The sequence below is a fragment of the Molothrus aeneus genome, chromosome 1 (genome assembly GCF_037042795.1).
Source record: "Molothrus aeneus isolate 106 chromosome 1, BPBGC_Maene_1.0, whole genome shotgun sequence".
NCBI lineage: Eukaryota > Metazoa > Chordata > Aves > Passeriformes > Icteridae > Molothrus > Molothrus aeneus.
The window spans coordinates 49,727,851-49,743,379 of record NC_089646.1 but is presented as its reverse complement, the minus strand read 5'-3'; the positions used below and the strand labels follow the sequence as shown (position 1 = coordinate 49,743,379).

Below are 15,529 nucleotides of genomic sequence, written 5' to 3'. Positions count from 1 at the left end.
GTGCCTGGGAAGGCCTGGTTGCTGTTGCCACAGCATCTTTGGATTGCATACAGGAATGTTTAATACTGGACAAGCTGCCCCTCCCAGTGGTGACAGGAGTGGTTAAGACTGATTTCCCAGGCTCTACCCTTTTCCTCTTATGCACCACCACTTTAGACATTCACAACAAAGACAGCTCTGCTTAGTACAGAACACTTTCAGAATGGAGTGATCTCCTGCTTTACAGCAAAACTCATCATCTGCTGCAACATGAGAACAAATATGTAATTTTAAAAGCACTTTTACCATTCCTTTTATTGTGTCATCACCTGGTGACTTATGAAAATATCAGGCTTGTAGGCTTAGCTGCATGGAAAAAGGGGGAGATGAGCACAAGTGCTGAATATTCCCTTTTGGTCCCCAGACCAGCCAGCCTGGCAGGCTGAGTGCCTGTTTCACTCCTCTGAGCCATGCTGGGCTGAGTCAGCAGAAAGCAGGCGTGATGTGAACAGCTGATCCATGACTACACAACACGAGAATCCGTACCTTTTGCTGCCAATAGAGACATTTCAACTTTTGCTACAGAGAAGCCCCTTTTCACTTTATTTTAAGGCAGCAACCCTTAGGGTGGGTTGAGAACAGGACCCTGTGAGGCATTACATGCCTGTCTGCTGCACCACCTTTCTCAAGGCCACCACTGTCCCTGCCATATCACAGCCTGTGTTCCCATCTGGTGAGGTTTTCCCTTGCCACAGACAAGCTCTGCAGTCACATTTGAGTGCTCGAGGTCACTGCCTTCCTGGGGTGCTGACCCTCTGACAGCCAGGGGTTTATCTGGGGAGAGAGCACTGCGCCCTTCTCCCCACAGGCAGCTGTCCCGGGGATACCAAACCCTGCATCTCATGGTCCTAAATAGTCTAAGAGGAGGGGATGAGTCCATCAAGGTTTGAATTACATTTTGTACTGTTTTTTGAAATTGTTAATCAGGAGCTGTAGCTGGACAGGTATGATTAAGTAATTGCATAGTGAGCATCACATGGTGCCAAACTCTTTTCGGTGGTGCCCAGCAACAGGGTGAGGAGCAATTGCCATAAACTAAAACACAAGAAGTTTCTCATCAACAGGAGGAAAGGCTTCACATTCAGTGTGGCTGAGTACTGGAACAGGCTGCCCAGGGCTAGTGTCTGGAGACATTCCAAACCCACCTGGATGTGTTCCTATGTCACCTGCTCTAGGTTACCCTGCCTTGGCAGTATGAAAAATGCCAATTACTTGGTTTTTTTTAAGATTTTAAAAGTTTAATAGTAATAAAATTGTTATAAAAATAGTAATAGAATTAGAGTAATAATAATTTGGACAATTTGAATTAGGACAATATGAGACAAAGAGTTACGGACATCCGGGCACCTTTTTCTGGGCAGCACGAGCCCGAAAAAGGATCCCTGTTAACAAAGGATTAACCCTTAAAAACAATAGCCTGTTGCATATTCATACCCTTCATACACGATGTATAAACTCCATTCAAATACAGGATTCTGTCTGGTCATTGTCAACTTCTTCCTCTGAATCCTAACAGCGCCTTTGAGGCGGGAAGAAGTTCGTTTCTTCTGTTAAGAGGGCAATAAATTCTTTATCTCTGAAAGATTTAGGTGTCCTGTGGCTGCTATCTCGCTGCGAGTCCGTTCTTTAAAAAAAAGTATCCTACATAGCATAGTTTCTATTTTAACATTTTTTATAACTTAAAACTATATTTAACACACTACTTAAGAGAATTAATACAGCATTACTGTCTAACACAACACATATAATATTCATTTTAATATTTGCAAAAAGCCGATCATAAAATACACATTTTTCACAGCAGGAGTGCTGTACTAGATCATCTCCCTTCCAACCCTAGCGATCCGGCTGCTCTGTCTGCTTGCACGCTTGGCTAACCTTTTGTTCTGAGAATAAAATAATCCCAAAACGGTCTGTCCGGACAAGAGCCACTACGAGTGAGGACGCCAGAACCCAGCAGACTCCAGACTCAAACTAAGGGAAGAAGTGCGCCTGCAGATTTATTAGCACCACAAGCGACAGATAGAACCACCAAATAGGAACTTGATTACTAGTTAATAAGAAAGTTATTCAATTTAGAACCAGTAAACGCTGATGCCTTTGTTTATTAAGATGTGTAAATAGCATAAAGTTTTGATGACGGGTGATCCTGTCTTTCGCGGGTCACCACCCGCTCCCTCGTTTGGCGCAGACCGCGGCCGGGCGCTCCCCGTCAGGAGCGGCTCCCCGTCAGGAGCGGCTCCCCCTCAGGAGCGGCTCCCCCTCCGGGGGCGGTGCGGAGAGAGCGGCGCGGGAGGCGGGCCAGGGCGCGCGCGTGCGCGGCGCTCCCGGAAGCGCGGCGGCGGACCGGGAAGGGGAGCCCGGTGCTGCGGCGAGGAGCTGCGGCGGTGTCGGTGGCGGCTCTGCCCGCCCGCCCGGCGTCGGCCATGACGAACTTCATCTCGGTGCAGCTGAAGAAGGCCTCGGAGGTGGACCTGGCCAAGCCGCTGTGCAAGTTCATTCAGCAGAGCTACCCGGGCGCCGAGGCGCAGGCCGAGCACTGCCGGGCCGCCGAGGAGCTCAGCAGGCTCCGCAAGAGCGCGCTCGGCCGCCCGCTCGACAAGCACGAGAGTTCGCTGGAGACCCTCCTCAGGTAGGGGCCCCCCTCCCCCGTTATCTCTGGGTTCCTCCAGCTCCCCCAGCCCTGATTCCCAGCGGGGCCCCGGCGCCGGCTCCGGGCCCTGGGCGTGGCGGAGCCGGAGCCAGGTGCGGGCGGGCCCAGGTGTGGGCGGCCTTTCCTGCCGGCAGGAAGCGGCCGGGGCTGCCGGGCCGGCTCCGGCGGCCTGTGGGATGCAGGCGCCCCGGCGCTCGGGTGTCCTGCAGCATCCCGGTGTCCCCGGCCCTCGCCGCGCCGCTCGGGTGTCGTGGGGTGTCACATGATGGCAGCGCAGGGAGGGGAAGGCCTTGTCCCCATCATCATCCCCTTCCCAGTGTTTGTGTCGTGCCAGTAGCTCTTAGGTGTACGTAGAAATTGTAAAAGCAGAGAACGTTAAGGGTTTGGAAGAGAGTTTAAAGATCATCTAGTCCCACCCCCCGCAGCCGACAAGGGTAGGGACACCTCGCCTAGACCAGGTTGCTCAAGGCCTTATATCCAGCTTGGCCTTGAACAGTGCAGGGCTGGGGCATCCACAACCTCCCTGGGGAAATCCCTCTACCAGTGTCTCAGCTCCCTCACAGTAAAAAGTTTCTTTGAATGTAAATTTTCCTTCTTCCAATTTGTACCCATGACAGACCATTTTGTTTTCCATATAGGGTTGGTGTTTCTTTCTCTTCAGTGTTACCTTTTGCTATTACAGCTTTCTTTTCACTTCCTGTTCAGTTCTGTGTGTGGATTTGTTTTTGTGTTTTGTTACCAGCGTGATTTCCTTTTGTTTTCTATGTTTAGCAGCTTCTTAATGTATTTGTGAAGTCACATCCTTTCTTTTTTTCTGCTTCACACTTTCTGATAGTTTGCTATCAGGAAGTTTAATAGAGTTTCTGTGGTGCTGGAGTTACCATAGGTTAGGTGAGCAAAAGATTCATCTGTGCCTTCTGCCTGGTGAAGTGCATAAAGCCTGCAATAGGACTAACAGCTCCATTGTCCTACCTCCCTAAAACACTTAGGGATTGCAATGTTGAGAAGAAAGAGAAGGAGCTACTGGAGAGGGTCCAGAGGAGGGCCACAAAGATGATTAGGGGTCTGGAGTATCTCCCTTACAAGGAGCTGTGCCTGTTTAATCTGGAGAAGACTGGAAAGGATTGTATTAGTGCAGAGAGTGGTTACCTCAAAGGTGAGTTTTGAGAGGATGGTGCTGGTCCCTTCTTAGTGGTGCCCAGTGACAGGATGAAGAGTAGTGGCCATAAGTTAAGGCACAAGAAATTGCACCTCAACATGAGGAAGAAATTGCTTATGTTGAAGGTGACAGAGCATGGGAACAAGTTGTCCAGGGAGGATGTGGAGTCTCCATCTCTGGAGACGTTCAAAACCCTCTTAACAAGTGCCTTGCCAAAAAGAAGGCAAGTTTTGTGAAATAAGTTACTGATGATTATCAATCTTTCATTGGGTATTTGGGCTGTAAAAGCTCTGACTGCATTGATTGTGTTTTACAGTAGCTTTGTAGTTCCCTGTTCTATTTCTATCTACTGCTGTGTATGTTTTGAAGGTACTTGAGTTTATGCCTTTGAAGGTCGGGGAAATTTTGAGTATCCGTGAACTGAAAGCGTAACTTTGCTACCCAAATTAAAAAGCAGATTATGTTTCCTTGGAATTGAGCTTCAATTGAGCATGCTGGAATCGAGCTTCCTTTTCTGAAGGTGCCAGTCGGGTTTGTTGTTAGTCTCTGTCTGAAATCCCCGTCTGGCCCAGCCGCATTGTGCGCCTTCACCCGAACAGTTGCTCTGCGGCACCAAAAGAAGGCAGCCCACTTTTCAGTTCTGATCCTTACACCTTTTCTGGAAGGGAGAATGTATGCATGGCATTCTGAGCAACTTGAATGAGTTCAGTGGAGGGTCAGACAAACATCAGAGATGGCGCAAAAATAAATAAATAAAAGCAGTGTTTTGGAAAGCCAAGAGGCTGAGCAGGACCTCCCTCTTTCAGAGCCAGCCAATTATTAAATGAATTTATCCATAGTATACAACTTCACCTCAGGTTTTCCCTCTGAATAATCAAGGGAAACCACTTGCAATTGTATAATTACCTAATTACCAGCTTTGAGTCAATTCCATGTGCAGTGATCTGTTCTCTCTGCTGGTGATTGGTGATCAGCAGATGAATTTACCTGGCCCAGATGCTCTTGCAGTAGACTGGAGCTGTTGGATGTAGCTCTGAACTGATGTAAACATGAAGTGATATCCCTCCCATGCAGAAATTCCTCTCTTAAAACTTATGCATTTTTTAATTGTATTGCTTGAGAATATTTGTTCTTTTTATAGTGGAAGTGAGATAAGATGAAGGTCTGAATTAACTATAGGTTAGTAAAGATAAAACAATCAGATGCATATTTTCCCTTATTTCTAACAAGTTATGCATGTTTGGTCCATGTCTGACCATTTATATTCATTACAGTTGCTAGAAAATAATTTTGCTCTTACTCTGTAAGAGTATTCTGACATATATTCTCTTAATTATTCTGTAAGGCACAGTTATTTTAATATTATATATAACTGTCTGCACATCCAGAAGTTTGAAGTGTCCAGCTGAGATACACAAGTGCCTAAATGCCTTGTGTTTCCTCTGAAAATCTCTCTGCCTTTCTAACTTCCAGTGTTTTCCTGTTGGTATGTAAGAGCAATACTCAGTCTTTATGTTTAATTTCATTGAAGTTGGAGTTTAAAACATTGTTGGTGAAGTAAAGTTAGAAAAACTAATTAGAACATTGCATACCATTTGCATAGTTTTACTTCCTTGTGGCTTTTTATAGACCGTAATACGTAGTACAGCATTGTAGACCATTTAACTGTTGAGAAATGAGGGCTTAGTCTTCTGCCAACTAATCTAGGATTTGCCCATGGTTTTGTAATTTCTAGAAGCCTTGTTTTGCTGAGTAGTCACTACAGACTTTTTTTTTCTTTGTGGAAGAAATGAGCCCTGTTGGAGCCACATTTCCTAGACAAGCATTGACCAATAAAGCTTGAAAGCGTGTGGTGTGCTGTTGTTCAGCTGCTGAATGCAAACACTTCTCTTGGAGAAGCATTTGAGAGAGACATGCCCCTTCTCACTGGGTAACTGGGAAAGACCTCAGCCTGCTTCCAAGCTTTCTTTGTTTTGTGAGAATCTGAGTGCTCTGAAGGTGATGTAAGTGAGCTTGGTACAGATGTTTCCCCTTAAATTCTGTCGTAGCAGATTTGATTTAGTGGTGGTTTTCTTTTTTTTTAAGTTCTGAGTATAATTATAGCTTCAAGGGATTCTTGTTTCCTCCAATATTAAAGATAGCCTGGATTTTTTTTCCTTTTTCTGGAGACATAGAATATTGGTGCAAGTTTAATTGGTTTAATTTTGCTAACAACTCCTGCAGTTTTGTTTTTTTTTAAAGAAAATCAGGAAATAGAAGTGGGGGTGGGAGGAGTGCATGGTTTTATTTTGAATGCTCAAATTCCCATAGGGGTGAAAGTCGCAGTTGTGATTTCTAGCTGTGAGTTCAGGACTGGTTCTTATCTTAAAGAGCAAAGACATCTTTTTGATGTTCTTTTGAAGGAGATTTTTCTTTATGATTCTTTGGAGGAGGCACAGTATTTGAGTTTAATGCAGTACATAAATTTTAGTTAAATTCTAATTTAAACCTTGACTTCCTACTCATTTGATGACCCCTTTTTACTGGCATTTAGGAGTGTATAATGCTAATTTTGATGAGAGATTGCTGTATTTTGAGCACTAGATCTGTGTTGCTGACATGTGCCCCCCCCCTTTCACTGCTGCAGTTGTAGTTCCTCACTGGCACAGCCAGACTCACCACTCCTCTGTGTTGTGCCCTGTGTTCTCTGTATCTTGATAGTTTAAATTACTGTAAATTTAGTTTTAAATTATACCTTTATATTTACAGTCATCTTTTGTGTGTAACTGACTTGTGCATCCATTGTGGCTTTTCCTTCTGTAGTTACTTTCTAGTTTTCTACTGATGGTTTTGTGCTGTTCTATGGTTAACATCTTCATTTACCATTTTTATATGTTTACTTTTATGCATACTGTTATATTTATACCGTTTATATTTATAAATCTAAAAAACTATGTGGCTGTATTCTGGGATTTTTTTTTGTCTGCAGAGTTTGAAAGAGCTCTTAAACTTGAGTAGATTTTCAAGTTCTCTAATAAGAAGAAATAACATCACATCTCTTTAAAATAGTAAAGAAAGCAGCGACATAAATTCTGAACTTGTTTAAAACCAACCAAACAAAAAGCCCTTTTTAGGAGGAGTTATACACCTCTCAGGCTTATTTTGTCTGTGGTAGTGTTGACACAAAGAATAGTCTGTTTGCAGGGAGCCAAGGCTTGGGCACACCCGGCTTCACAAGGACATTTGACAAGCTTTGCTCCTTTACTCCATCCTCATGGCAGATGAGGACAGTGTAATTGTGGAATGTGGGAGGACAGCTTGGCTTTAGTGGCAGCTTTTAGTTAACAAATTAAACTGAGTCAAGAGGAGACAGCATGCAAATTCTCCTTTTCTTTGTGATACTAAGTTAAAGCAAGTGTGTTGAGACCGGACCAGGGCAATGGCAGAAGTATATTTAAATATATAGTTGCAGTAATCTTCAGGGCTAGTTATTTTTTTTAACTATACCTTTCATAAAGTTGGTAAGTTGTTTAATCCTGATAACATTGCCATCACAGTAAATATTTGCAGACTTTTTTTAGCCTTACAAGCAATTTCTTTCAATTCATTTATTGGTGGAAGTCCTGTTGCTGTTGCAGATTATTGTAGTTTTTGACGTGGCTTGGTATATTGTGTCTTAAATTGCAGTGGCTCATTTGAAGTCAGAAACCTGTAGTCTGATATACATTGGCAGATACAATTAACTGAAGAATACACTAACACTGTTTTTATTGTATATGAGTTTTGAAAATTTTTCTTGAATTTTTAAACAAACATTTATTGTCTGTACAACACAGGTCTTGTACATGCATCTCATGCCTGTATCTGTTGTGATCAGTATTTAATAGTGAAAGGAGCTGGGAACAATGTTAGTCCTGTTTCATAGACTGTGAAAACCATTACTGCAAGGTGATTTATATATTGGGAATATAAATTCTTTATAAAACAATTTTCCCAATATAATGTTAAGCATATAGCTGCATGGCCAATGGTACAGGAAGAGTATAGGAAACAGGCTTCACATGTTATGTGTTCTTAGCAGTTAAAGGGTTTCATGTTCTGCATCTAGCCTGTCACGTTTAACAAATGGTGAAGGTGTAGGTCACCACTCAGGAAAACTTGGAATTCCTTACTGTTACCTGAATAGATTGGGAGGGACTGTGCTATATCCAGTACATTATCTTTCTGGCATCCTTTCCTAAACATCTTCCACTGTCACTAGTCAAAATATTGTAATGTAGAAGTTATGGGTTTAATTCACTGTGACTACTCAAATATATTCCAGTGAAAATTAAGTTGACAACTAAAGAATTTTATCAATGATTGGTCTCTCCAACTGGTACTGTGCAAGGCAAAGGGCATCTATTTCAAAAACATTGAAATTGGGTTATAATGGTAAGATCAGGAGAGTACACTGTAGCATGTTAATATTATGTTAAATGCTGTACTTAATTTACTTTTGCAGCATGACTTAATGTACTCATTGTCTACCTGTATGTATACAGGGACTCCTTTGCATGGTGCTCTTTTCTAATCCACCATCCATGAGGCAGTGATATCTGGATCAGCTTTGTCTGTGATACTGTTTTACTTCTGACTGAGACAGGGCTCCCATGTTATCTGTGAAAAACTACCTCCTGCTGAACTTGTTCTTCTACTGAAAGAATCTCTTTATACAGGAACTGTCCATCCTGCAAATCCTCCATTTCTACAAATGAGCTTCTTAACTTAGTTGTGTGTAGGATTTTAGTGCCCTTCTCCCTACTTTATATGCCAGTTTAATAAACCAAAACTGTTAATTTCATTTATCTAATAGCTGTGTGATTCTTTTATGTCTTTTTTTTTTTTTTTTGTAGATACTATGATCAGCTGTGTGCAATTGAACCAAAGTTTCCATTCTCTGAAAATCAGGTAAGAAGACTGCCAAACCAGTTACTGAATCATGGCACCTATGATGTGTGACTTCCAAGCCTGTACCTAATCCTCTAATGAGTACTTTTATTGAACAAGACAGCTAATCTCTCTGAGCCTGCCTTATTTTCCTAATCTCTGTTTATTTTCTAGTCCGTGCTCACATACAGTCTATGCTGAGACTTCACCTCTAGTGGACATAATTGCCTTTGTTTTACAGATTGAGAAGCATTTTGGCTTTGGCTAGGTGATCACTGTGGTCTAGGGCAGAAAGGGTTGGGCTCTGCTGATTCCTCTTCAACTCTCTGCTTTCCAAGAAGTCTATTTCATGCTATGTTCTAAAGGATTTTAAATTCATAATTTCTATGGGAAAACCTATAGAAATGGATGAAATCTGATCTTTGTTTTCTGAAGCAGGAGAGATGTTTCCTTTACAACAGAATAATCCATTTAAGAGCTTATTGCTTTATTCCTGCCTCTGCATGACATAGTTTTTATATAGGTATAGTGTTCATTAGGGTTTGGGGTTTTTTCTTGCCATATTTCTTTAGAATCATGTCTCTAGAGGGACATGATTCTAAAGAATTCAGCTGAACTTCTCCCTATTGAAGGCTTCTTCAGGTGGAGACTGGAATAGATCTGTAGGCTCCTGTATTTTGTTGGAGAAAAGTGTGGGTTTTCTTTCAATGTGTTTACAAATATGGCAGAATTTATATTTCTTTATCAACAAATCATACTTAAATGGTAATATTATGATCAAAAGGAGAAACTTTCAGTCTGACAGGTTATAAGTAATGTTAATCTGTTTCTAACTTCTACGTGAGTTTTGCATGTAGCTGCATTTGCTTGCAGCCAAGAACTGCACATTGATTTTCAGTGAGCAAATCCTTTGCTATGGTAATTTGCAAACCCTGAGACAAGGAAAACTGGAAAACTTAGACAGTAAGATCTGCATGTCTGTAAACTGTTCCACCTAAAGGGAGAAATAGTCAGTGGAAGCAGCAATGCATCTGCGGACCAGAACATCCTGCACTAGCACTGCTGCTAGAGGAAAATACACTCTCAAGCAGTACTGTAGCTCTTTCTGAAGTGATTCTCCCCAAGCACTTTAAACTGAGGAAGTTTGCCATCTTTTCTGGTTTGATACCAGTTGCCTACAATTACTTGATCAGGTGAAAAAGGAATCGAATTGTAGAACTTGTAAGCAGATTCAATGAAGTATTTGCATTGCCTCTGAAGTATATGCTGGAAATATAAATAAAACACACTGTTTCTACCTCCATTCTCTTTCCTGAGGGCATTTCCTGATAATGCTGCTATTGAATTCACTCATAATAATGAGTGGATTTTGGTATTTCACAACAGATCCAAATACACAGATAATTTGGCACACTGAAAACTACCTGGTTGGGTGGTTTCCTTAAACTGTGATTGTACCAACCCATCAGGCTTCCTGGGAGAGGAGAAATTGTTCAGAAACAAATTTATCTGTTGCTCAGAATATGAACAGAGCTGAAAAATGTTTCTGACAATTTCTGTCTTGTCTACTTGAAATGTTTTGAGCAAACTAACAGAAAGGAAAAAATGTAGCATAATTTCGTTTTGAATACTTCTTGATGATTTCCTGAAACTTCCAGAATGTTTGTAACGTTCCAAGAAGTAAATGAAGGGTTTTATGCAATTAGAATATGAGGGCTAAATATATAGATTTTGGGGTATTTTAAGATTATATTTGATTTTAGAGGTAAAGATGTTTGTTTTTCACCACTTCCAGGTCTGTGTAACATTTACGTGGAAAGATGCTTTTGACAAAGGATCGCTTTTTGGAGGATCTGCCAAATTGGGTATGTGAATGTACCAAAAAAACAAGTATTAATGATGCTAAACTTTGAGAATATTTTTATGTAGTTGAATTAATGTCTTTCTAGCATTCTAAACCTAGCTTTCAAATTAATTCAGCTGTATTGGTGACAAATTAATCACTTCAACATTGATAATGAACAAGTAAGCACCATGCAAAAAATTTTTACAAAGTTGAGATTTTATATTAGATTTCCAGAGGCACAAATAGATGTGCATTCTGATAGTAGTTGTACTGTCTGCTTCTCAGATGTCTTCTGGGAACAACTCCAGTTGATAGTAATCAGAATTGTTCATGTTAACATTAAGATCCAGTAGATTTTGGGTAATGCAGCTCTTCCTGTTCTAAATGAGTAAGATGAAGAGTGCTTAGGAGTGAGTGAGTCCACTCCAGAAGAGGAGTGATGGTAGCTGGCTTCCGTAACACAGTCTTGATACCACATTTTCAAGAGAGTAGAATTATTTCCCTGTACTCTAAAATTACTCTTCTATCACTCTTTTTTGAAATATTTTCATACTGATTTAATCACTTGGGAAGAAAAAAAATTGTATTTTTTTCCCATGAACATAACGAGTTTGAGTCTGATTTGTTTAGTCATAGAGGGACAATCCTGCACACAAATTCAGGGTCATGAAATGGATCTGGGACACTTGCCAATATAGAAGTAAGACTAAATCCTTTGAGTGAGTGAGGAGTGGTTCAGTTGTGTGTCATCATTCTTTAGTATTTCTATTTATACCTAAGTGTTCATCGTGATCAGCATTGCAAGATGACCATTGCAATTTTGAAGTTCCAGACAAAGCCTGAAAAAGATGTTTGAACTTTACTCTGGTTTTATTTTTATTAAAGTTTTTGCCTGCTTTATACAGGCAAACAGTTAACAGTTGCTCTCTGTTAGCAACTACTGGAAATCTTTGCAGTTTTCTATGTTCTGAATACACATGCTAACAGTTGCACTTGTGTAAACTATATCTGTAACAATACACCTATGCATACCTACTCAGTTGATCCTTGCTTTCTGTTCCAACTGTTCTAAGTCCTGGATAATTGGGAACCTTCCTGAAGATGCTTTGGTTTTTTTTTCTCAGAATTTGTCTTGTTCTTTCTTCTTTGGGCCTAATATTTAATGAGGATTGAATCTGTTTATTTGTAAAGTTCAGAATGTTTAGTTATGATGTAAACATAGTCTGTGAATCACTAGAGATCTGTAATAATTGTGAGAAAAAATCAGTAACTATAACAATGATGATTACTGTAACAATTTGAATAAATGTGATGTTACTGCAGCTTGAGGAAGCTTGCTTGTCTGCAGGTTAATTATATGCTAGTCTAAATAATCTGTGAGGTAGATGGCCAAAAATTTATGCAGCAGTCTGTGTCAAATATCAAAGAAGTTTTTAACTGAGATGTGAGTAATGCTCAGTTAACAAGCAGTGGGATAAGGGTCATTCTGAAACTTTGAAGCAGATCTTGGTGGGAAGAAATTAACAAAAAGAGATCAGAATTGGTGGTGAGGTTTCTCAGTGTAATGCAAATTTATCAGTAATCAAGGAAGAAAAATTTCTCTGGACTTCTAAGAGGAGTTTCCATAGAAATTCAGCGTAAAACTCCTGAGACTTCTGTGGCAATAGGATGCAGGGATGCAACTTGAGAGTTCTGGCTCTTGCTGTGGTGCTGAACTGTTTGCTTCCCACCTTCCCTGGATCCCAAGTCTGTATCACAGTGGTAGCTGACAGATACTGTGACTGCTTAAAAAGTGACTGAGTTCACGGCATGACACGTAATCTGAAATATATTGACTAAGTTAATGGGTAGTGCGTAAACAGATGAGTCTGTGGAAAATCTGTATTGCTATAGTAAATCACACATGAGGTGCGGTCCAGAGTATAAAGTAATTCTGCACTTCAGAAACTTTCAAGCCATATTTTCTGTTCTGTCTTGAGTTTTAGTCTTTTCCAAGTCTAAACAACTTTTGTCTGAGTTCAATACCTTATTCTTAGAAAAATTCTGGAAAAATAAACTTAGAGAAGGGAGATGATCTAGGTAAAATAGTGACTGTGACAGTGTAACTCAGAAAAAAGTGGAAAAAATGGCATGTCAGATTTAGGCTTGCTTGCTGAAAACTTGGTGCAGGTTAGAGAGCACTAACATAGAAGCTTCAGAGAGGTGTTAGATAAATATGTAGCTGTTTAAGGAGGCTGGGTGTCAGTGAAATGAAAGAAATGTACATATTGAGTACCTTCATATTAATGATAACTGTACCTGGGTTTGTGAAATTGAAAATTCAGTAGTTGTCCATCCTCTGTTCTCCAGGAGGACTGTCTAGATACATTTTGACACTGATAGGAACTATTATCTACAGTATTTGTTTTTTTCGAGCACTTTCCTCGGGCAACTAACCTTTTGAAAGCAATTAATATTCAAAATGGTTCCAGTTCAGGTATTTCTAGTTTCAGAAGTGTGGGCTCCATCCTCTGGGCTGAAGAAGTACTGCAGGAATCGCTTTGAGCAGTCTACACTGCTGCCTAGTGAGATCAAGTTTTAACTAAGTAAATCCTTAACTGTTTCAGTACATGTATAAAGAAGATATTTTTCAGCATTTTCAGCCTGAAACAATAGCTTTAAAAGTGAAAATTTCCCTACATTTAAGTAGATAGAAAACAGAACAGGTCCTTGTAATTGGTCAGTTATTGCAAAGTGATTAATGTGTGGAAGTTTATATTTCAGATGACCACTTGGTAATGAATGCTTCAAGAGCCAAAAAGCTGCACTCTAGTTAGAAAGACTTGGAAATTATTTTGTATACATTTTCATGCTACTGCTTTTATGTTTTGTGTTGCTTTCTGTAGTTGCTCACATGGAAACATTTTGTGGTAATACTAAATTAGACTTTACAGTCTTCAGATTGAAGATGACTTCAGCTTGAAAAGTTCAGTAGGATTGGGGTTTTGTTTGTTTGTTTTTACTTGAAACTGTTGATACCTTTGCTGATAAGAGTAGTGTTGGCCTCATGTGTAGGATGCTAGAGAACTGAAGTTTATTTTCTTAACAGTCTGGCTAACTGTCTGTCTTGCCTGCAGCTCTGGCAAGTTTGGGATATGAGAAGACCTGTGTTTTGTTCAACTGTGGAGCATTGGCAAGCCAGATTGCAGCAGAGCAGAATCTGGATAACGATGAAGGACTAAAAGCTGCAGCTAAGCACTATCAGGTACGGAGGCTCCCTGCTTCTGCTTATGAATTCAGAATTCATACTATTAAAACATAAAACAAGTATCTCTCAATTTTAAAACAATATGTTAAAATATATATGTACATATTTTTCTGCTCTTAATTGCAAAGATGGATTGGCTGTGTACCTTATCTTGTGTCAGATTTGTTTATCAGATTTGGAGGATATAATTCTATAAAGTTCTTCATACTCCTTTCTTCAAATGAGTTGGTAACTAAACCTTCAGCTTAAGATTTAATAATTTTAGCTAGTATAAATTTTAGTTTTCACAAGTATTACAGTAATAATCTGACGTCTTTCTGGAATGAATTAAAATTTTAGGCTGTTAAGTGTAACCAATATACCATTATTTATAGTCTGTCATGATAATGGTCTCATTAGTGGCTGCAAGTGACTACAAGAACAAGAGGTCACAAGGGGTTGTTTTTAGTGGCTAAACAATAAAATGGTAGACCATACACCAAAGAAACCTTAAAAAAAATTATATGTATTATATTTGTTAGTGGGAAAATGTATATGAAAAGAATGTGTGATAATATATTATTTTGTTTTATTTAGTTTGCTAGTGGTGCTTTTCAACACATTAAAGACACAGTTCTGTCAGCCTTGAATCGAGAACCTACAGTGGACATCTCTCCAGACACAGTTGGGACTCTCAGTCTTATTATGCTGGCTCAAGCCCAAGAAGTCTTTTTTTTGAAAGCGACAAGAGGTATGTTTTAGTTTTTGGCTTGTGTATTTAAAGGCATATTACAGCTTTCCCCAAAAACTTAGAAGTGTGTTAAGTTACTAAAAGCCTGTCAAGGGTGTTTCTTGCCTTTTCTGATCCTTCCCATGCTCCTTGCAGGTCATTAAACACAAAATACGGATGTCTCTTAAGAATTTGTCTAAGGTTCACCTGACAGTGCAGTTCTCCTATCTGCTTTTTTATGTTCTTCATCTTTACAAATGATATTACTGAATTATATTTTTTCCCTTTCCCCCTTGAAGACAAAAGACTCTCTGAAGTAACTGAGAGTACTAAAAATGGTGCATAAGTACTCCCCTACTCCTCTGTCTAGGGAGCGATTTCACAAGAATTTAGAAAGAAATGCCTGTGCTAGAAACCAATGAGATTTTCTAAGAGTTGAAGGGAAACAAATTCTGTTTGGCTGCTCCTGCTTTTAACAGAGAAACTCTTTGACCAGTTCTTTTAGAATGCCCAGTTGATCTCGGAAAGGGAAATTCTCCCGGTAGAGCAAAAAATTTTTTCCCTGGATATTAAGGGTTGATTGTGAAATTCACATTCAAAGTCTAGCTATCTTAATACAACTATTAGAGAACTTAGGCTTCAAAGAAATTTTCTGGGGAATGGTACTATCTTTGATACAAAATTTCTTACTCTTCTGCTCTTCTCTCTTTGTTCAGAAAAAGTTCTTCATCTAGAAGCTAAGGACATAGAGGTCAAATGTGATTGCCCACAAATGGGTCTCTCTCCTGACATTATTTGGAATACTTTGGAGGAAGACTTGGGTTATCTGAATTGCAATGTTTCTTGTCTTCATAGGGAAGATACTTGAAAACTCTTGTAGCCTTTCTGTCTTTAGGAGAAGCTCAACAAGAAACTGTTGTCCTTCAGACAGCTGATAAATTATGTTTGTTCTTTATCATGCTGGTAGT

The 15,529-nt window shown here is 40.0% G+C and overlaps 1 protein-coding gene across 2 annotated transcripts in view; it reads left to right on the top strand.

Annotated features, from left to right (window-relative positions):
* Window positions 1-2,391: 2,391 nt before the first annotated feature.
* PDCD6IP (programmed cell death 6 interacting protein) overlaps window positions 2,392-15,529 on the top strand; it is a 30,439-nt gene continuing 17,301 nt past the window's right edge. For both annotated transcript variants that reach the window (XM_066556876.1, XM_066556867.1), the window contains exons 1-5: window positions 2,392-2,671; window positions 8,726-8,780; window positions 10,555-10,624; window positions 13,722-13,849; window positions 14,429-14,582. In XM_066556876.1, coding sequence (XP_066412973.1) covers window positions 2,466-2,671; window positions 8,726-8,780; window positions 10,555-10,624; window positions 13,722-13,849; window positions 14,429-14,582 — 613 coding nt within the window. In that variant the 5' untranslated portion in view covers window positions 2,392-2,465. The remainder of the gene's footprint in view (window positions 2,672-8,725; window positions 8,781-10,554; window positions 10,625-13,721; window positions 13,850-14,428; window positions 14,583-15,529) is intronic.